This window comes from Epinephelus moara, chromosome 24 (assembly GCF_006386435.1).
Source record: "Epinephelus moara isolate mb chromosome 24, YSFRI_EMoa_1.0, whole genome shotgun sequence".
In the NCBI taxonomy this organism is placed as follows: Eukaryota; Metazoa; Chordata; class Actinopteri; order Perciformes; family Serranidae; genus Epinephelus; species Epinephelus moara.
Window position 1 is genome coordinate 49,983,136 of NC_065529.1, and position 23,039 is coordinate 50,006,174.

The 23,039-nt window shown below is 41.9% G+C and overlaps 2 protein-coding genes across 2 annotated transcripts in view; both read right to left on the reverse strand.

The window, feature by feature from the left end:
* pcbp4 (poly(rC) binding protein 4) overlaps positions 1-23,039 on the reverse strand; it is a 536,281-nt gene that overhangs the window by 130,003 nt on the left and 383,239 nt on the right. The window lies entirely within an intron of this gene.
* On the reverse strand, positions 14,427-16,046 carry LOC126385940 (nuclear factor 7, brain-like). The gene is made up of 2 exons (XM_050037985.1): positions 15,999-16,046; positions 14,427-15,773 (listed from the first exon to the last, which is right to left on the reverse strand). Exons 1-2 carry the CDS (start codon positions 16,044-16,046, stop codon positions 14,427-14,429), a joined length of 1,395 nt encoding a protein of 464 aa, XP_049893942.1.

Sequence of the window (23,039 nt, forward strand, 5' to 3'; positions counted from 1 at the left end):
TCAGTTGCTCTTCCTGAGGTTTCTACCGTTTTTTTTCCCCCGTTAAAGGGGTTTTTTTGGGGAGTTTTTCCTTATCCGCTGCGAGGGTCATAAGGACAGAGGGATGTCGTATGCTGTAAAGCCCTGTGAGGCAAATTGTGATTTGTGATATTGGGCTTTATAAATAAAATTGATTGATTGATTGATTGATGTCCATGTGTCTGGATGGGTCTGGTAAACCATGGTTTCTGGTTGTGGAATGATTTAACTGTCCACACATCCCCACAACAAGACAGCCGTATGGTCACTTCTCCTGAACATGGGGGCGCCGCTCTGCAGCCACCTCTAAACAGTGTACAGCAGTGATCCACAGCAGGAACAGGACAGCACTTCACATAACCACTGTCACACCAGTCCTTATTCACCATAAAGCACATGTCTCCTCTCCTTCTCTCCCAGAGTCGTCTGCCCTGTCAGGTCTACATATAGAAAAAGAGACACCTGGTTGAATGGTGCTGTCCATGATTGGGAAAGTTTCGGTGAATCAAAGCATATTACAGTTCCTGCAACACTGCTGGAAACTGATGCGGCACAGAGTTTGTCAAGTTTATTTTCCAACACCTGTACAGTGACCAGCAGGATGTGAGTTTGTCTGGTGCCCACCTTCTTCATCTTGTTCTTGATGTTTACTGATGTTTACATTTGACAACATCAACCTGGCTAACAACTGAAAGTAGCAGAGTTTACAGAGTGGTGAGTATATTTCCTCATCTCGATGAGTGACCCAGAGCCACACGCCACCATTGTCCAAAGCCAGCGACAAAAGGTATCACCCCGACCTGCTAAATACACATACAAGCCCAAATTTAGCACAAATTTAGCATCAATTGGAAGCATCCATGTCAATGGCGTAAGGTGGTTACAAAAGGCCCCAGTGCACACTATGATGACAGGCCCGAGTGCATGCTAGTTAATAGTTATGCAGCTGAACTGGCTACCGTATAATCTCATGGTCTCCTCACATGATCAGAGACTTGACACTGGATAACAGCCAACATACATAATACCCAAAAGTCATCACTGCGTATATGTTTATGAGAAATATACCAAAGAAAATAAAAACATATTTATTTAATTGAATAGTTTTTTTTTTTTTTAGTGGACTAACTTTGCACTTGAAGGTTGCCCGTTCACTTACGTTTTAACAGGTCTGACGCTACTATGTGCCCCGGCTGTATCTAGGCTAACGGCTAACATGCTAACTATTATTTCTATGTCACTAGTCACTTGAAACAAATTTAGGACGATAGGAGACAGGCTGAAATAAACAGAAATTTCCCTTTAAAATTTTTCCCATAGAATTACATTGCGAAAGAGATGTCTGTAAATCAGCAAATACATTTTTTTAAGCATCATAACCCATGTGAAATGATTTGTTTTACTATCAGGGTTTGATTCATTCAGTCCGTTAACATTTATTTATAGCCATTAGAGTTAGCAGAGTGGCAAACCAGAAACAGCCAACTCGGTCTGTGGGTGTCCGTACTGTGCCTCCTCTATGGGCCCAGTAATGCAAGAATAGTAGCTATCATCCCAGTAATTGAACATTTTTGACTTCATGTGCCACTGAGCATCTTTCACAGGAATGAACGGGGTTCCACCTCCAACGCTGTATCTACGTCTCTTCATACTTTAATGCATCACGGTGTCAACGTGATTTTTTTTTTAAAGGATCTATGGCAAAAATGACAATTCTCAGTTTAACAAGGGATTATGTGATGGTAAATGGTAAATGGACTGCACTTGTATGACACTGTTCTAGTCCTCCGACCACTCAAATTGCTTTTACACTACATGTCACATTCACCCATTCACACACTGGTGGCTGAGGCTACCATACAGTAACCATTCACATGCCCTTACACGCCGACTGAACAGCCATCAGGAGCAACTTGGGGTTCAGTATCTTGTCCAAAGATACTTCAGCGTGCAGACAGAAGGACCCAGAGATCAAACTGTTGAACCGCTCTACCTCTGAGCCACAGTTGTCCCCAGTGGGCCAGACTTTTTATCAATCTTGATCAATTGCTAGACAAGCAGCTCAGACTCCAGGAAGTTCCTGGCTAATTTACACATAAAAAGCAAAACTGAATCCTTCTGCGCAGGGACTCGGTTGTAGTTACATAGAAAGAAAAGTGGTCCTACATGAAACTGCTCACAACAATTTCTGTGGATTATCTTTAATTAACTGGGTCATGGTTTCTGTAAAGAGACATCGCTGTTGAGTTTTCAAATGTGTTTTTTGGGCACTTTGAGCACCACAAGCTGAGTGTCATCTAGTTCCATTATACCAGAAAGAAGGCAGACATCTCTACAGCCAATATCGCCAACATGCGGCAGCTCACACCAAAACAATCTAGACTGATAAAAGGCACTACAGGTGAGAGGAAAAATATGTGTTTTTAATGTGGGGGTGAACTGTCCCTTTAAAAGTAATTTTGTGCTTTTAAATACTCACCTTTCACATCTCTCTCTCTCCAGCAGCTTCTGTTCTTTCTTCCACTGTCTTTTTCATCCTTCATCTTCACCTCACCTGTCTGACCTCCACCTCCTCCCTCTCCACCTCCTCCCCATCTGCCCCCTCCTTTTTCAGCACATGGCCCTTGTGTTACCTGGCATGCGAAAGCAGGCGTTTATTTTCACGGGGATACGCTTTCTGGCAATCTTTGCCAGAGACAATATTATGCTGGAAATATACAGGTATTAACTGTTAAGATTTCAGATGGTCAAATAAACCGGAGTTGCCGGTCTCTGGCACGGCCCAACAGAGAAGAGATTGTGTGTGAACAGCCCGCTCCTAATGAAACACACGAGGGGGAAGCTGCTCAATCACTAATAATTACTCCTCCCTCCATCCATCCCTCCATCCCTCCTTCCATCCTTCCATCCATCGCTCCCTCTGTGTCTCTCTCGCCCCCGGTCCAGGTGATTTCCAACCACCTCTCCCATTTATCTTCCCTGCCTTTGATTTCAATGTGACATTCATTTCACGCTCATTTCCTCTCTGCTGCTGCTGAGGCCGTCAAGGCCGGCCTTTCATACGCAGCTCAGAGCCACTAAACAGTTTCTTATGCTGTGACCTTTAGCGGGCGGGGAGCTGCTGAGACAAACAGCGCTCAGCAGGGCGTAAATGATGATGGATCTGTTCTGGCAAACTTTGGGGTTGAGTTACGCAGGACAGGCTGCGGTTTACATCTGGCTGCATGTGTTCACATTCAGGGTCTGAGGGCAACACTGCAGGTCTGTTGTTACACACACACACACACACACACACACACATATTTAATGACTGAGCAGGGGTTAAAAGTAAGACAAGGTTAATTGCTGAACTGTTAATTAAGAGGTAATTACTACCTTAAGTAAACTATTAATTTAGAAAAATGATGCATGTAACCTTTGCTGCTGCTAAACCTTTACGTGTGCATTTAGTTAGGTGTTAATGTAAAGCACGCCCCTACGACTACTGCTACTGCTATGGTACAGTTTTGGTCGAGGCTGGTCGCTGAAGGTGACCAGACTTTTGCCAACAAGGCCTCGAGTCTCTGGAATGCTCTGGCTGAGGCAATTGGGCTTGTTAGCACATTACCTGTTTTTAAGTCACTGCTTTAAACATATTCTTATCAGAACGTTTCCCTTTAAATGCCTGATTTGTACTTTTGTGTTTTATTTCCTTTTGTTCTATTTTTGTCCCTGTACACACTATTTTTCTTAGCTCTTAATATTTCATTCAGCTATTTTAATCTTACCGTTGTCTTATTTTCGTGCACTTTGTGATGCACTTTGTAACCTTGTTAGATAAGTGCTTTACACATAAAGGTATTATTATTATTACATTACCATTTCTATCACCACTGCTGCTACTACAGTACTTGTGCTGTGGCTCCTGCTCCTTGAGTTCATATTTTTCTCATGAGTATCTGACCTTTTCAATCTTTTAATGTAAACTAGTGTTAACAGTTGCTGTGTAATGATAGTTTACACCAGTTGTCCCCAATGTGGGGGTTTAGAAAGGGGTCACATGGCATTATTGTTTTTAAGGTGTGTCAGACATCTTTATAAAAAAAATAAAATAAACAGCAGACCTTTATCTCATCAACAAAGCTAAATGACACTGTTAATCTTAAGGTAAGAATATAAACGTTAAGCTCACATGGTAAAGGCACAGTGAAGACCTGAGTACAAATCATATTCACAGAGGCCTCACTCTGCTGAACAGCCTTGTCCTGTATTAGAAACGTGCTCAGTTAAAACAGACAAGAGCTAAAAGAACAATGGACAATCGTAAAGGAGAAGAAGACAAAGAATTTGTCAGATAAGGAGTCTATTAACTGTGTAATCTGTAATCTGCTCAACATTCATCCAATTAACTTGTTTTACATAAATTTCCTGCAGTTATTTCATCCACAGTTTTTATTTTTATTTTATTTATTGGATCCATTTTTAACCAGTTACGTCCCGCTGAGATCAAATAAGTCTTTTTCAAGTTTTTGAGGAAGCACCAGAATAATAAGTTACAGCCAGATAACAACATTATAAAAAACATAAAAAATAAACATGTAGAATAATTAGAACACCTACGCACAATGACAAGAACCATGTTTGTACTTATGAGAGCTTTAAAATCAGGCAGCAAGATCAGTTCATATAGTTTCATATCACAGAGCACATAACAGCTCAGTCTGTGCACCAGGAACAGACAGCAAAACTAAATCTTGAGACACATTTGTGCTAGTTGTACTTTTTCAGTTGTTCTGTGCTGTTACTAGTATGTGTTGAATTCAATATTAAATATTCATAAAGTAATTTTGTCCTGGGTCATCAGTTTACTCAGTGACAGAAAAGGGGTCCCTTAGGAAAAAAAGGTTGGGAACCCACACTTAGTTTGTGTACTGAATTTAATTCATATTCAAATTATTTTCACATTATGAGATTTATTTTCTAAAAGTTTAATAATGAAAATGTGGAGTGGAATGTTTTCAATAAAGTTTAAAAACAAAACTTTGTGCACTGCTCCTTTAACCAGAGCAGCAGCCAATCAGTGTGGCTGTAGCGCCGCCTGCTGGTGAGAGACAGACAAAGCAGGAGACGTGCCAGAGAGAGAAGAGTCGAGGCAACAAGGAGAGGAGGAAATAAGAGTAAAGACACAGGTTAGGAATGTAAATTATGTTTATTGTTCTGTTTTGGAGGACTCTGTGTTCATCTTCTGTCTGTGTCGCTGGTTTCTGGTTTTGTTTGACTGTGAAGGAGGATTTGGTGAGTTAAAAACATCTTTTTTCCTCCTGTCAATCCTTGTTTTATTAAATTAACTTGCCTGTATCTAAGCCAGGGAAGTGTACGTTTATATTGTTTGTCACATAGTGTTTGTGTGTGTGTAAAATGAATTGAGGAGCTTCATGCAACAGACATGGTCTTGTTCAGCCTTTAGAGAGTAAAGTGAATTTAATGGCGCCGCCATTTTAGGGCGCGGTTTCTACTACTGTAGAAATGATAGTGGGCTCAACTTCCTGTGAGATAGCGGAAGTAGCAGTAAGCTAACCTCTGTGGTTAGTCCCAGTGGCTACTCTTGGTGGCTAACCGCCAACGCTGGTTCTTTTCCAAAGTAACTTAATTTGCCTTCAGTTTAGCAAATACTGATTTATTTCTTAACAAATATTTAACAAATGTTAACTTAGCATTTTCTAAAATGTCTTTGCAGAGCTCTGGCACCTGTTGCAGTGTCCGTGTCTGTAACGACTAACAACCAGTCTAGAAGCTAAATTTTTGTCTTCAGCAACTGTGTTGAACATGTAACCAGAGCAAAAAGGGCGGTGTACTGTAGCGGCATGGCAGCGTGAGGCAATGTGTTGCAACAGGATAGTTGAAGCTGAAGCTGAAAGCCGAAAACACTGGCAAAGGGGACCTTCTACACCCCGGTTGCTCGCTTCCTAAAGGAGGCATCCGGCCTCCCCTCCTAGCACAGGGACGGCTCCCCTACTTAGCTGTCTTCGCTGCCGGCAACGCTAAAAGTCGCAAACAGCACCCTCCCGCCCTGGTGCCACAGCCTCGAACAAAGCATTTAAATCTCTCTCACACACGCCGTCTGGCCCATAGATATAATGGGGTCATCCCTATGTTCCCCGGGTCCTACTTTTGAGTGAGCATAGGCGTGCTCACTCATAAGTCTCAAAGTGTAATTGGGTGCCGGTCCAAAAAAATTACAGCAAAGCAGAAAAACCCGACAGCACTCACTAATAAGTATAATACTTTTTAATATAGTGGATTGAACAGCAGCAGTCGAACGGACACGTTACAGCTCATAGCCGTCCTCAGCGTTCGGAAATGGCTACTTTAGAATGAAAATACAGACAGTACTTACTGACCCTCATGCCGACAAGAAGTCCAGTGTAGTTTTTAATCCACAAAACTCGTTCGGGGTATCGGAGGATAACAGCTAGGAGTGCTGTGTTTACATGGCAACTCGCGCGAGACCTGCTGATGGCTAGTGGTGGTGCTAGTTCTCGAGTCTCACGCGAGACAGGGCAGGCTAACTGACCACGGTGAGAAGTTTTTTCTGCTTTGCTGTAATATTTTGGGCCGGCACCCAATTACACTTCGAGACTTTTGAGTGAGCACGCCAAGTTTGCTAAAGACTTATCTCCATACACAGTACTAGCCAGCCGGCAGTGACCTCCCCAAGATGGCGGAGACGTTGACGCATCGCTGAAACGGGCCGAAGCCGTCAACGAGGTATCTACTGTATATGATGTCTATGGTCCGGCCTCTCACTCGTCACGTTTTAACCAGCGAACACAGAGTAGAGTCGTCAGTAATCAGTTACTGGGGAACCTCTCCCCAGAAGCATCCACAGGGAAGCAGAGACATTTCTTCACTACAATACGTTTTGCTGAAAACTGTCATCACCATCAATGCAAAGCTGAGACTCTTGGGTGATAGTCCAGTCTGTTTCTTCATACAGGGAGCGTGCTGACCACCATCTGCTGTATGTAATACACTGCCTATTGATAAGTACCTCATAAAGCCTCAACGATCCCTCTAACCAGTCTTTAGGTGCTAGACCTCCTCAGGTACTTCATGTTGTTACAAACTATGTAAGACTAAAACATCTGTATTTGTATTTCACTAGTAAACAACAGGCCAGGTGCTAGCTGTGGGGATCGTTTGGCTCACATCCGAAGATGGAGAACAAAGACGGTGAGCCACCCGTAGGAGAAATGGTGTTGGATAGACGTCTGCTTCCACACAGCCAACCTGCACTCCAAGGATAAAGACAATGAATCATGGTAGGACCAAGCTTTCAGTATTTTGCTGCAACACAGTGGGACTCATTTAGACTTATCAAAATGACTGATTACAAAGTGAGTTATGAAATTTGAGTTTATAGACCAAATCACAGTGACGTTGCGCTAACAACAGCGATCACTTCCTGGTAGACAACTGGGAATTCATTTGAATTGCGCAGATATGTAAAATTTACAAACGTAGCGATTTCTGTAAAGTTTAAAAATAAACAGTTAAACCCGGTGGTCCAGTTTATCTGACATTTCTGCTGTGCTTGTTTTATGTTCTCTGTTGCTTTGTCAGTGTCTTTGATAAACCAAATCTCCCGGCAAGCAGATTTTAGCCACCTTAAAAAAATCTGTATTAAATATTTTGAATATTTTCTCCACTTTACCCTGCACACTTACTGATGGAAGCAGCTGTAAATCAGTAACGAAGTAGAATTACCATAGTTCAGAGACGCTCGGTGCCTAGGTGTCTGTGTCTGTAAAACCTAGTTCACATTACACGATTTTCACCGCGATTTTGACGTCGCAGAGGATCTTGAGAGCCACCTTGGGTCGGAGGTGAGTCGGCAGATAGTCTGCCATGACAAGTCCTCATGTGTGAACAAGACTACGAGCAAGTCGCCCCCTCGTCTGTGACTGGGACTGGATATCTGGCATGCTAGAAAACTGGAGAAGTGTGACACAACTGACAAAGAACATCAGCCAATAAGAGGCGGGATACGTCCCACGTCAGCACACAGGAGGACGGAAGAAATGTGAGGAGGACAAGCCGCAGGGTTGCCAGGTCTGCTTATCAGCCGCGACTTTGGGCTCGTTTTTTTGTCAAGTCACTTACAAATATTGGTAGTCGCGGGTTGCGTTTTTTTTTGGCTTGTTTCTAAAGTGGAGTTGCTTATTTGGGCTTGCTCTCGAAACGTCGCCTTTCTCTATGTCCGTTGTTTGTTTTGGGCTTGTTTCCATAGCCCTGGTTGCTTGTTTCTCTCCCAAGATCTGGCAACACTGACAAGCAACAACAACAATGGCAGCGTCCACAGGATCACGGGGAGCACGTTGTGTTTGGACCCAGGCCCTGGAGGCAGATCTGATTCAACATTGGGAAGAATATCCATGCCTTTACCATGTGTTATCTCCAAGTCAAAAAACGTAGTTTGGTGACGTCACTGCGTTATCTGAGGCTCTGTCGGCGAGGGCTTGGTGGAGAAATCTTGCGGTGTGCACACAGGTCGTAACGCAGGTGGTGAGACTCCTGGTGACAGAAACCCACATCGCCAGGTACGAACACTCAAAAGATTACGATAGTCTCCGTGACGCAAAATCAGGGTGAAAATCCTGTAATGTGAGCTAGGCTTACCCCCCCCCCCCCCCCCTTCTGCTCAGCGTGGACACAGCCGACACCACACATACTGACCAATCACGTGCGGCTTAAACCGAAAAAAAGAGAAAAAACAAAAACANTAATGTGAGCAGGCTTACCCCCCCCCCCCCCCCCTTCTGCTCAGCGTGGACACAGCCGACACCACACATACTGACCAATCACGTGCGGCTTAAACCGAAAAAAAGAGAAAAAACAAAAACAAAGCAGAGCCGTTTCGTTCGCGACCGACACATCACTACAGCCGGAGTATTGGACAGTGGCCAAATAATCAACACAGCTCCTGGGAGAGAATGGTAAGGCTTAAGTTTTGATCCTTCAGAGAATTATATTTTTAATTGGTTATGTAGCTGTATTGTTGCCTTGAACTTTGAGGGTGAAAAATGCGAATGCCAAATGAGTGGTCTTTAAATATGCTTGCAACTGTATGGCTATCTAGTGAACTAGATTCCTACACAGGCCAATTCTAGAGCTAGGGAGCTAGCCTCATGGAGTTTGTCAGTATGCATGGACAGTTACTTCGGCTACATGACTACATGAACATTAAAAGCATTAAAGATGAGTTGACAATGAACCTAATTAACCTAACAGCCTATTTTATTTTACATTTTGTTGTGATAACCAGATTATGTCTATTTGACTTGTAATAATATCTAACAGCAAACAATTTATCATCAGGGCTGTTTTGGAGATGTTGATGAAAGCCTTTTGTGCCTTGTACACTACTGTTACCATGATGCACCCATATAATGTTCTTTTTTAAGCAATCCCCTGATGGCTGAGAAAACCAACCACGTATGGCAGCACTTCCCCGCGTCATATTCATGTTCAGACATATACTTAAAGGCTGATGGCAAAAGCAGCTCTGAAATTATAAATCTCTCAAGGCCCTTCTTCAGTTCACAAATATATGGGTGCAGGACCTGCAGATTTTAAGAGTCAACGACCAGAAAATCATTGTTCAGACAAAAGTAGGTGACCTAATCGCCATTCACCACAGACACACATCACCTCCTACATTTCTGTTCAGTTGAGCTGTCTGTGCTGGAAAACCCTAGTGGATAAACAAACTGTGTTTAAAGCCTCGTAGCAAAGCTAAACATGCCTGTGGAGAAGTGTTCAGAAAGGGAGGAAGAAAAAATAGAAATAAAAGATGAAAGGGAGGATGAGGAAGAGGAAAAGGAGGAAGAAGGAAGAAGGGGAAGACAAATAACAAATCCACGAGGATCCATCAGTAGAACTTTCCGCGCCAAAAATATGATTAATCCTTGAAATTATGTGTTTTCTAACGCATACAGCACAATGACCGAGGATGCAACAGCATGTTTAATCTGCGCCACCTTTGACTTAAACTCACAGCCTTTAGGCACCAATGGCAAGTTGTTATCAAGTTGAGCAACCTCATCAGTGTAGAATTTAGAGTAGACTTCACACTATGATACAACCTACCACCAGGGTGCAGCATAACAACTGCACATGTATTTACAGGCAGATTTCAAACTAGTCTCAACGATTCAGTGAACAAGACACAATTCTGAGAGTTTGCATACTTCATGTAGACAACATAGAAAACATCTGAAATGTCTTTTTACAAAGATTGATTAATTCCAAAAGGGAACAAAAATTACGCTTAAAAATGCTCTTTTTGTCATTGTCACCCTCCTTTTTCTGTCTGTGCTTTGAGCTGCTGTGACATGTGAATTTCCCAAGTGTGGGATTAATAAAGTTAGCACCATCTTTTTTTATTGACTGGTACATAAATTCAGAACACTCGAACACACTTCACCCACACTGACAACAAAATATTGTCAGTCATTTTAGTGAACAATGGCATTTATTTAGTGTTTAGAGTTTACAGTTTACAGTGATGTTTACAGTGACACATTTTGATGCACTGTGGGCTCAATTTTGGATCATTAGAAAATCTGTGTGTGTTTGTGTAGGACAGTCTGAACATGCAGAAAAGCATGTTTGGTGTGATTTGAGCAAAAAAATGTGGGAGTAGATACATTTAATTAGTTTTACAATTTTTGATAAAAACAGAGTGATGGACTTAATAATTTGCACCAGGTTGGAGTTTTCAAAAGTGTCTTTACAACTCAACTTAAGTTTAGTGAAAGTCACAAAGCCGTAGGCCAGAGCTGTTCAGTTAGTTTGGAATGTGGGTCAGTTCATGAAAGTGAGCCAAAACGAGGGGCCGAAGAATCTGTAATCACGTTAACAGATACAGAAATTACAACAACAACATCATCGTCTAATTTCACTTTGCAAGATGCAATTCTTCCATCTAATAGACAGAGGTAAAAAATGTATATTGTAAATGCAGAATAAGGTCTGTGCATGGTATTGAATCAAGACACATAGGTCCAGGGCACTTTTACATTCAGATTGTAATACCATGTTTTAAAAATCAGTCCAGGTGAGCTGTAGAAAAATGCATTTAACCAACAGACAACATCCATTTAACTGCACACAACTGTACCAACATGACTTGACAGCCCCCTTGTCCTCTCTTGACAATGTTGAGATAAGTTCCAGTCTTAGGGTGCTTGGAGACCTAGAGTTGTCTCCTTTGGTCTGAATCAGGGACTAATTTTGTTACAAAGTTGTGTAGCTGCCTAGAGTTGGTTCGTGTTCTCACGGCAGCATTTACAAGCCGACCAGATAAAAAGTGTGGAAGCACTCTCAGAGGGAAATAGTTCTCAGACACATCAAACTGTTCCTCTGCTCCACCTACTGGCTGAAAGCAGAGACACTGCTAACTGATGACTGAAATATAACCAGGGCTTTTCATCTTAGTGTTTGTTTCTTCCTCTTAGAAATAAAATAGACCGCCCCAAAAGTCCACACACGGACTACCACTGTACTCACATCTGTCCATATTGAAATTGCCATCCTCACGGCCAGCCCCTGTTCTCTGCCTGCCATCAAGAGTGCACCATTATCCATCAGTGCTCTCCTCAAAGAATGAAGCAATGTTGGTGGATGAAGTCTCACCGGTGGTGTGTCCCTCCAAAGGACTTAGTCCCAGCAGATCCGCCACATCAAAGAAGTGAACATAGTTGCACAGCTGTACAACATCGCTGTTGTCTGTTGACTCATCCACGGCTTAAGACATCACCTCAGCCTTTCTCAGTTTGTCCAAAAGTGTGTTGAAAACGTTCAATGCAAGGGCCTCGACTTTCCTCATATGTCAGATATTGGAATTTGCTCGATCAAATCAATTATACTTTTTTGGGTTTTCTCATCTGTCACCATCTCAACAATTGATGCCAACATGCACTCCTTGACAGTCTCTGAGTCTGTTTATGACTTCTCTTTTTGCCCAGTGTCCATGCCACTTGTAATGATGCTGACACTGCTCTTTCTTGCTCCATACAGGCCCGAAACTGGGTGCAACATTTTTGCTCATAACACGATATTAGTCACAAAATTTTCTGGCTCAAAGCAGCAGAGTCTGGTGGGAAAGTGGCGTCAAAGTTTGCATGGGTTGTCTTGAAATACCCTCTCAAATTTTTCTCTTTACACAGCAGCCGTTGCAGATTAAGCACACAGGTTTCACACAGACAGCAGTTTTCTGTGTCAACTTTATATTGTTTTAAGGTAGAGACATTTTGCCTAACCAGCCAAACTACATGCTTGGCTTGCAAGAACAGAGAGGTGAGAGAGGAGCACATAAAGCATGCGGGGGCTGATTTGATTGGCCCATTATGGTTCCTAAGAATATTGGTCTGAAAGAAACAGGTGCTTCTTCCTCTTTGTCTTTTGATTTAAAAGGGGGTTGAAACCATAGCTTTAAAAAGTACTAACCAACACGTACTGTACTGGAGTGTGTAGGATGAGCTGTATGAGACTACTCATATATAAATTATCGGTAATCTGAGCCAGTACATACTCCATCGCAGCTTGCACCCAGCCCGGGGGCCGCTACTTGAATAGCCTGGCTGTAAACAGTTGCTGTAGCTCCGCCATCAGGACTGTTGGCCCCTAATTCCCATTGAGGAAGTTTAGCTTTGGACTGGACCTCTGTGCAGTCCAAAGTTTGGTTTATTTGTATACATGGTAAGTTAGATTTCTTTCGAAGGAGAGGAAGGAAAATATTGGCGATCAGTAGCAGAGCTGCCCGACCCCTAATGACACAGTATCAAAAATTGAAAAAGGAAAAAGCTAAACCAACCAAAATATCAGGAACTAAGAAAAAATATTTTCTTAGTGTTTCCACCGAGATTACCCGGGGAAAAAACTTTCCCTCAACCCCAAACTTTCCCTATAAAAAAGTACCTAGTAGGGGGGTAGGACTTTTCAGATTACCCAGAATTCTTGAGCGGCGGGGCTGTGTGCTGAAGAACACTGATTGGTGGAACACACTTGCAGCGTTCCGCACTTCCGTGTCAGTGTGGCTGCAAACTTTATTTAATTTCTACAAGCTTCACTTCGTTTGTGTTTTGATTAAGGATGGGTACCAAAACCCGGTACTAAGTTAGCCCTGGGGCTAAATGATCAAAGACCATAGTATTGATAAGCGCAAACAGTATCGGTTGTTTGGTGCCCGCGCTGAACTCCTCCACATACACACACACACTCGTCTACACGACACGGTAACTGGTGAACAGCCGAGCGACCGCGGTGAAGAACTCAAAAATGACTCGAGTTGACGGCAGCTACACTCATTACTGTAAGTGACATTAAACCTTAGCAAGTAAGAAACCAATACTTTATCAATACATGTGTTCAGCAGCATGAACGTGTAAACGTGTAGACAGTGATATTCAATATGCTCTCTCCACAGTCCATAGACCCTGCCCACTCAACTGAGTAGGCTTGCATCTCTGGTCTGGCATACTGCAATGAATTTGCGATTTATCTCGTCCAAACGATGGACGGACCAATGAACGCCGGGGGTGGGGGCGGGTCTAGCAATTAGCCAGTCAGCGCCACGCTGATGTCAAGCTGTGCGCTGGTGGGTAACTGGTGAGGGTAGCAACAATGGCGACTGCTACAGATCCTATAGACCACATTAACTATGCTATTGAGGTATTTCGCCACTACTCGCATTAATCGAGGACCAAATTAAGGAAGCTGCTAAACTGGATTTAACGGCGATGCAGCTGGGCGTGCACGACGACAGAGACATTTTAAACGGGCAATGCTCGCTTGTTTTCGGCACCCCCGAGGCATGGATACTAATGACGTCAGATTCTGGGTGAGTTGTTGATCTCTGCTGATTGGTTAGGGAAAAATCAAATTCCCTCCCCCTTGTAAATCGCCTTCAGTGGAGGCGATGTCAGGCTGAAGGTTCTGGGAGCTTCAGTCTGACACTCAGGCTAGACTAACTTAGTTTGACACTTATTTAAAAATACTTTTAAACTTAGCGACTGGCTGAGACAAACACCCTTAACTGTCTACACCAGCACTATGTTACCAGCCAATAAGCTAGCAGAGCTAAATGTAGGGCACACACCGAATCAGCTACGTCATGAGCCTGATGGAACTTTGAGGTGCGGTGGAAACGCAAACCACACAGATTACCAGGAATTCTTTTACCCAGGTAAATAAATTCCTGGTAATAAAAGTTCCTGGAAATGTTGGTGGAAAAGGGGCTAATAGAAACAAAAGGTAGATCGTCAAATAATATAGAAAATAAAAACATGTGAAGCAAAACAAACATGTTTTGCAGTAATGATTCAGCAGAAGGACATGTACAGATTACACAAATATGATCATCCTCTTTATCTGTAACTGCTCTGTTCCACTGTCACGCAGACCTTCAGCGGTAATATCTTTAGTTTATCCACAGTCCTAAAATATGGAAACACCCTCTCAGTGAAAGTGTGTGTGAAGGTGTGTATGTGTGTGTTAGTATCAGGATCAGAGAACAACAGCTTTCCTCTGTTCCAGTCCAGATTCACTCTGATCCTCTGGAGCTTCTTCTGCACTTTGAGATCAGTGGGTGGAGCTGGAATTGACTGTGCAAGGTATTTACGTTTATGGAACCCTATTACCCATAATCCAGACTTTATGCGTCCCTTCCTCTGGACAGACTCTGCTAACACACCCAGAAACCAGACTGTACTGTCTCCAACCTCGACATCCCAGCTGTGAGTCCCTGAGTTAAAGCCCTCAGAGCCCAGGACACAGTAGTAAGAATCAATCCTTTCTGGATTATCAGGAAGCTGCTGTCTCTGTCCTCGTCTCACACTGGTCAGATCTTCAGACAGGATGAGATACTTATCAGCAGTGTTTGGATCCAGAATCAGAGGAGTGTAGGAGACCATGCCCGTCATCTTGTTCCAGATGTTGAAGGTCAGGTTGCCCAGGTGTTTGGCCTCGTCTATCAGAGCTCCTGAGAGCAGCTGTGGATCATCCAGCAGGGGGCGCTGCTGGACTCTGTCCACTGCAGCCTTGTAGTTGAGCAGGAATGAGACGTCTTCAGCTCTCAGCTCGTCCTCTGTGGCTCTGACTGTGTCTGAAAGAGCTGCTATCTCTCTGCTCAGAGCCTCCATCTTCTCCTTCATCATCTGACTCTTCTGCTCCTCTTCCTCCCTCAGTGCAGCCATCCTGGCCTCCTCTTCCTCTTCTAGAAACTGGTGAAGCTTCTTAAACTGCTCCTTAATCTGCCTCTCTGTGCGTCGGGCCTGGACCTTCATGTGTTGTGCTGTTTGTTCACACTTCACTTTAACTTGTTCACAAACCTTTAACTTCTCCTTTAAGGGCTCCAGAGTTTCCTCAACTTCCTTCTTGTGTTGTCGTGCAGCTTCATCGACGGGTCTGAATCTGTGGTCGGTGTGTTTGTCTGAATCTCTGCAGATGACACACACTGGCTGCTGATGGTCCAGACAGAAGAGTTTGAGTTTCTCAGAGTGCAGACTGCAGAGAGCCTCTGAAGCTCTATGATCTCTCTCCAATAAGAAGGCCTCACACAGGTTCTTCAATGCCAGGTTTAAAGGAGGTTCCATTGAAGATCTTCTCTTACAAACTGGACACTCACGTTCTTGTTTCTGTCTCCACCAGTTCTGCAGACAGTCTTTACAGAAGCTGTGGCTACATGACAGAACAACAGGATCTCTAAAGACGTCCTGACAGACCGGACAGCAGAGATCCTCCTCTNAAGCTCTCTGATCTCTCTCCTGTAAGAAGGCCTCACACAGGTTCTTTAACACCAGACTAACAGGTGGTTCAACCTTTGAAGATCTTCTCTTACAAACTGGACACTCACGTGTTGGTTTCTGTCTCCACCAGTTCTGCAGACAGTCTATACAGAAGCTGTGGCTACATGACAGAACAACAGGATGTCTAAAGACGTCCTGACAGACCGGACAGCAGAGATCCTCCTCTGATCTGGAAGCCATTTAGTCTCTGAGTGAAGCTGAAAACACAGCAGACAGGAAGTACAGTCAGTCATGGCTCCCCTCCCTCCTCTCCTAACTTCACTGAAATGTACTTTGACTTTGAGTGGTGTTTTTAGTCAAACTCACCTTCAGTGTGTGGAGTGTCAGCAGGTTGAAGCAGCAGTGTTGGAGTTTTAGCTGAACTCACTCAGAGGAAGTTGTTAGTTTGGTCTGAAGGTGAATCTGATCGTCTGTTCTTCAGTCTGTGTGTCTCTCTGCAGTGAAGAAGAATAACTAAGTGTTTCCTGGTTTGTGTCAGGTGAGAAGTGGACTTTTGTCAGACCTCCTCTGCTGTTGCTTGACATTTAACACAGGGGTGTGTTTCATTCCAAAGTACTGATTTATTGCTGGATATAAAGACTGAAAAACTGATAGTGCGCAGCAGACTGATGCAACAGTTCAAAAGTAGCTTCGATGAAGGCTGAATGAAGTGGAGAATTTAATTTAGTGAAGGATATTTTGAAAATTGAGGACCATGGAATATATAGTACAGTAGATGGGTGCTATGGAATTGATTAAAATAAAATAATGTATTTAAAAGGAACCACAAAATATTGCAGCTGAGACGTACCTTGGAGGATTGTAGGAAAGGGAAACATCATGGAATAATATATGTAAGGAATATCATCCTGTCGTCAGAAGTCAATGTTGGCCTTGTACATTTCTGCAAACTGTGAATATGAAGTGGGGTGGAGGGGATGGTACAGTGGCACGCAAAAGTTTGGGCACCCCTGGTCAAAATTTAATTTCTGCAAGTATTTAAGTAAGTAGAAGATGAACTGATCTACAAAGGCATGACGTTAAAGATGGAACATGCATTTCAACATTTTAAGCAGGATTAGTTATTTTTTTCTGTTGTATACAATTCTAGAGTGAAAATAAATGAAAGGAGCACCATGCAAAGTTTGTGCACCCCAAGACATTTGAGCTCTCAGACAACTTTTCCCAGGGTCTCAGACCTTAATGAGCTTGTTAGGGCTCTGGCTTGTTCACAGTCATTGTTAGGAAAGGCCAGGTGATGCTAATTTCAAAGCTTTATAAATACTCTGACTCCTGAAACCTTGTCCCAACAATCACGATGTAAACTAAAACACAAAATCGGATACTTATATAGACACAAATTAAATTTTCCCTTACTTTGTAGGAAACAGATCATTGAGGCTGTATTTTTATCAGTTCTGGATTATGGTGATGTTATCTATAGACATGCTTCTGCCTCCACTCTGTCTTATATGATAAGGTGGGATGGGCACCTTTATCTGTGCAAAGAGATATGCACTGGCTACTTTTCATTTATAAAGTTTTGAATGGCAGCATGCCACCATACCTCAGCACTTTATTGAACTGGTAGCATAGTAATTACTCTACACGTTCAACTGATTGCTTAATGCTCGATGTTTCCCGCACTAACACTGAATTTGGTAAAACTGCTTTTAGTTCTTCTGCAGCATCTTCCTGGAACACCTTGCAACGTACACTTAAACTCAACACAATGGTTACTATAGGCCAGTTTAAAACTATGATTACCAACTACTGTACTTTTGAATGTAACTGTAAAGGTGTTCGATCTGTTGTTATTTGCTCGTTCTTTGTGATTTTTAATTGTTGTTTGTTGTGCTCTCGACATCATTGTAAATGAGGGCTCGCCCTCAATGATTCCTCGAGATTTAAATAAAGGTTACATGAAAATCAGCAGCCATGGGCTCCTCTAAACAGCTGCCTAGCACTCTGAAAACTAGAATAACTGATGCCCACAAAGCAGGAGAAGACTAAGGAGATAGCAAAGTGTTTTCAGGGAGTTGTGTCCTCAGTTTGTCATGTCATTAAGAAATAAATAGTTAACAGGAATTGTTGAGGTCAAGTTGAGATTTGCAAGACCAAAAAAACTTTCTGAGAGAGCTGCTCGTAGGATTGTTAGAAGGACAAATCAACACCTCTGTTTGACTTCAAAAGACCTGCAGGAAGATTTATCAGACTCTGGAGTGGTGGTGCACTGTTCTACTGTGCAGACACACCTGGACAAATATGAGCTTCATGGAAGAGTCATCAGAAGAAAACCTTTCCTGTGTTCTCACCACAACATTCAGTATCAGAAGTTTGCAAAGGAACATCGAAACAAGCCTGATGCTTTTTGGAAACAAGTCCTGTGGACTGATGAAGTTAAAACAGAACTTTTTGGACACAGTGAGCAAACGTATGTTTGGAGAAAAAAGGGACACCTGTCCAACTGTTAAACACGGGGGTGGATGGATGATGCTTTGGGCTTGTGTTGCAGCCAGTGGCACGGGGAACATTTCACAGGTAGAGGGAAGAATGGATTCAGTTAAATTCCAGCAAATTCTGGAAGCAAACATCACAGCATCTGTAGAAAACCTGAACATGAAGAGAGGATGGCTTCTACAACAGGACAGTGATCCATAACACACCTCCAAATCCACAATGGCAACGTCAAGAGGAGCCAGCTGAAGGTTTGGCCTCACCCCTCACAGTCCCCCGACCTAAACATCATTAACATCTGTGGATAGAGCTCAAAGAGCAGAGCATGAAGACGGCCCAAGAATCTCACAGAGCTAGAAGCCTTCTGCAGGAAGAATGGGTGAAAATCCTCCAAACAAGAAGTGAAAGACTCTGAGCTGGATACAAAAAGTGTTTAGAAGCTGTGATACTTGCCAAAGGGGGCGCTGTTGAGCACTGACCATGCAGGGTGCCCAAACTTTTGCTTCAGGCCCTTTTTATTTTTTGTTAGTTTAAAACTGTAAAAAATTACAATTTAAAAGTAATCTTGCTCAGAATATTGAAGAAATGTTTCATCTTTAACTTCATGCCTTTTGGAGATCAGGTCATCTTCTACTTTCTTAACTACTCACAATAAAAGAGATTTTAACCAGGGGTGCCCAAACCTTTGCATGTTGCTGTAAATGGTGTGACACTTTGATGAGACGTCTGCCAAGCTGCAGACTATGGTTCGAGACTAACAAACAACAAAAAGATTTGTGATTAGGGAGCCGTTGCTGTTTCCAGCAGCTTTTTAGCCACCACAAAACCTGGGTGTTTTTGGTTAGTGCCACGAAAAGTGGTTGTTTATTACCGAGACTTCACTGATTTTCCAGCGGGGATTAATTGTGTCGCCAAAATCCGGATTTGAGGATAAAACATGATCTTTTTCTGAACATGAACAAGTGGTTACAAACATTACAAACATTACATATTTGTGGTTTGCAGAATTGTGCAAGACCAACATTTTTCTGGTGATCGGGTTTGGAATACCGTGGGATATTGTTTGGTTTCGATCAATCACAAAGTGATATTACAATAAAACTGATCACAGTTTTTCTCATTTGCTTTGGCTCAATTCATGAACTTTTTTTTTTTTTTCAAAACATTTAATTAAAACTTTTTAACAGTCAGTTTGTTGCATGGACTGTAAAAATAATGGACGCAGCTTCCAAGACGTCACCCATTGGTTTGTGGATTCATGTTTTGAAGCCTTGAGTTCAGCATTTCGGCTGTTGCTATCTTGGTTTTTTGGATCCAGAAGTGACCATATCTGGGTGTGAGGGTGGAGCTGTGGAGGAGCGAGGGGTGGATCTGACTGAAAAGCTGAGGACACTATTGGCAGACGGGCAGTCACTTAAAACAATCCACCCTTATTTATACATAACTTTAAACCTCAATAAAATGTAAATGAGAACGTTAAGTAAGAATGCATCCCCCGCACAGTCGCTGTGAACCGTTAAATTAGCTACAGAGAGCAAAACCGTTTTTTTGTACCAGGCTGTAAACATGTTTGTTTCTGCTGTAAAGTTGAGCACTTTAACATGGGGGTCTGTGGGGACTGACTCGCTCTTGGAGCCAGCCTCAAGTGGACATTAGAGGAACTGCAGTTTTTGGAACTTTGGTGTTGGCTTCATTTCTCAGTCCTGGAGGTCGCCGCTTGGTTTGTTGTAAGAAAAAGAGTAAGAACAGTCATCTCCAATTTGCACAGTAACCACTTGCTGATCAAAAATGATGAATGCGTTCCCAGTGAAACTGTCACACTCTTCACAACCTCTAAACACTAATCTGTCAGACATACATGTATACTCCATTAATATCTGTGACACTGAATGTTTGTGATGTCTGATCAAGCTTGGAAGCACTGGATGTGATTTTACATGAAAGATCTTCAGTACATGTAACGCATTACGACACAAATAAACGTACTGTTTCTATAGAAACGTGCACACCCTTGACTGTGGACTACAGTACTGTACAGTAAGCCTACTGTTGGAATCAGAATCTGAAATTTTCTGTGTGATACACATTAGCATTCAGCGAGACAAAACTGATGGTCTTGTATAGTACAGTCAGCAGTCAGTGTCAACAAAGAGGAACGAAACAGAGATTTGTATAAAAAGAACATTTCCAGAGTCGACTGGAAATGCTGAAAAATACCTGAACATTTTGACCAGTACGGCTCACATGCTGACAAAACATCTTTGCATTGTGGTGTCTGCAGCCAATTTACTGACACAATCACAAGGTGTTGAAGTTTGAATTTAATGTTTTAGGTGAGTTAGGACCTTCTGCAGACATGCTGCGATGTCCCACGAGACAGCTGTGACAGTTGCACTTCCTGTTTGGAGAATGTTAAAACTCTTTAAAAAGAAATGAGCCGAAACATTGAATAAATACTGTAATAATGAACCTCCCTCACTGCAGAGATGGGCAAAAATACATCAAAATGTTTTTTGATACAAAATGCCCCTCAAATAAATGTATCAAAATAAAATACAAAATACTGGTGCCAGAAAATGTATCAAAATAAAATACATGTATTTTGTATTTTCAAATACAGAAAATACTTTTTTTCTTTTTCTTTTTAGCAGCGACCCGCAGCTCTATAGGTCACTCTGTCGGTCCATTGGTCGGTCGGTCCACAAAGCTTTTCATGAATAAAGAAACAACCATGATTCATCCATTAATGGCATGCATAAGCATTGCTAGCTTGATATTATAACTATCATCACCATGTATTTATACAATAGGCTATGTAGCCAGACCCAGACATAAATCATACATCAAGCCAGTTGACATCTGTCACACTCAGATAAAATATTTACCTTGACAAACAATCTGTTGAACTTGGAAGACGTGAGCAGCAAGGTAGTCTACTGGCAGTGTGGGTCCATCCACGTGAGCAGCATGCCTGGTAAGTCAGTCTAGCTGTGCTGTGAACTGTCCACCAACGGTCTAGCTAAACAGCAGCAAGATACTGTAGCTACTGTAGCTAAGCATAGTAGCTGCACTATGCTTTTGCACATTGTTGGGGGGACAGAGCCTTCTCGGTTGCTGCCCTCACCCTCTGGAATTCCCTCACAAAACTCATGCCTTCTCGGTTGCTGCCCTCACCCTCTGGAATTCCCTCACAAAACTCATCTGTGACTGCACTGACCTCCCATCATTCAAATCACTACTCAAAACTCACCTGTTCCGTTCTGCTTTTAATGTTTAGCTACTTTTATTCATTTACTTATTTACTTGTTTTTTCACTCCCATTACTATTCCTCTTTGTCTTCGATGTCTTTGCTGAAAATTGTTGTTTTATTTGATGTGTTTGAATTGTCTCTGTAAAGTGACTTTGAGAACTTTGAAAAGTGCTTTTTAAATAAAATGTATTATTATTGTTGTTTTATATTGTCCTTGTCTTCTGTTTATCTTTTTGCACTTACATGTATGTACTTCTTTTCTTTGGTTTTAAATGTAAAGCATCTTTGAGAGCTGTAAAAGGGCTGTATAAATATAATGTATTATTATTAGTTAACTTGTTAACAACAAGTTAACTTGTTTGCTTGTTTGCAACTTTTTTTCAAATGAAAAAGAGAAAATAAAATCTAGGGACATGTAGGCTACCCTAAAATATTATTTATTGATTCAGATTTAGATTCAGACAACTTTATTGATCCCACGTGAGGCAATTCATTTGCAGCATACTCATCCCAAGCATCAACCACAACAACATACAATTTCCTATGTTATGCACAGTCCAGTAAAACAGACCACTAGGTCATTGAAGGGCACATTGAATGGCCCAAGTTTAAAAAAAACATATAGATAAAAATATAGATATAAAAAAAAAAAGTAAAAAATATTGCTACATCCAATATTATAAGAATGTGTAGCCTATTATTTTTGTTTTTTGATTCGTGGAGAATATATTTTGAGTATTTTAATACAAAAGTACTCCACTCAAAAGTATTTTGTTACAAATTACATTTACTTTTTATAGGCCTTATCAAAAACAAATTACAAAATAGTCAAATGTAACTGAAATGCGTATTTTAGATACAAGTAATGGAAAAACTGCCCATCCCTCCCTCACTGTACCTGTTACAGCTCTGCTGCATCAGACCACAGATACAATAATTCCACCTTCTAATATCAGGCTCGTTTGCAAAATGCCGTGCTGCCAAACTAAAGAAAAGAAGCAGAGGCCGTGATCATAGTAGGATATAGAGTGATAAAATCTACATATAGGGTGGCTGGTAGTGGTGGAAGAGACAAACAAACACAAACTTTGACCCAGGAGAACAAGGTTTAAATCCCATGTGAAAACAATATTTACAACAGATCATCACTATAAAGCTAAACACAGTAAAGTTCATAAATGTGATGTTATATAAAACCAACAGTGCTGTTTTCTGATAATCCAAATCAAAGTTACACGGTAGTTACAGTATATTTGGAATATGCATTTATATATGGATTAGTATATACAAAATGATTTTAATTAAGCATAATGTGGAATCATAACACTATAATAATAATATAAGTAGCCACAATGATGCTATGATTGGAGTGGATTTAATGTAAAAATATTAATGAAGTTATTGATATGAAACAGTTTAATCCTGTTGAGTTGAACACACTTTGATCAGCAGAGGGCGCTAAAGCATCAGTAAAAAGTCCTGCAGG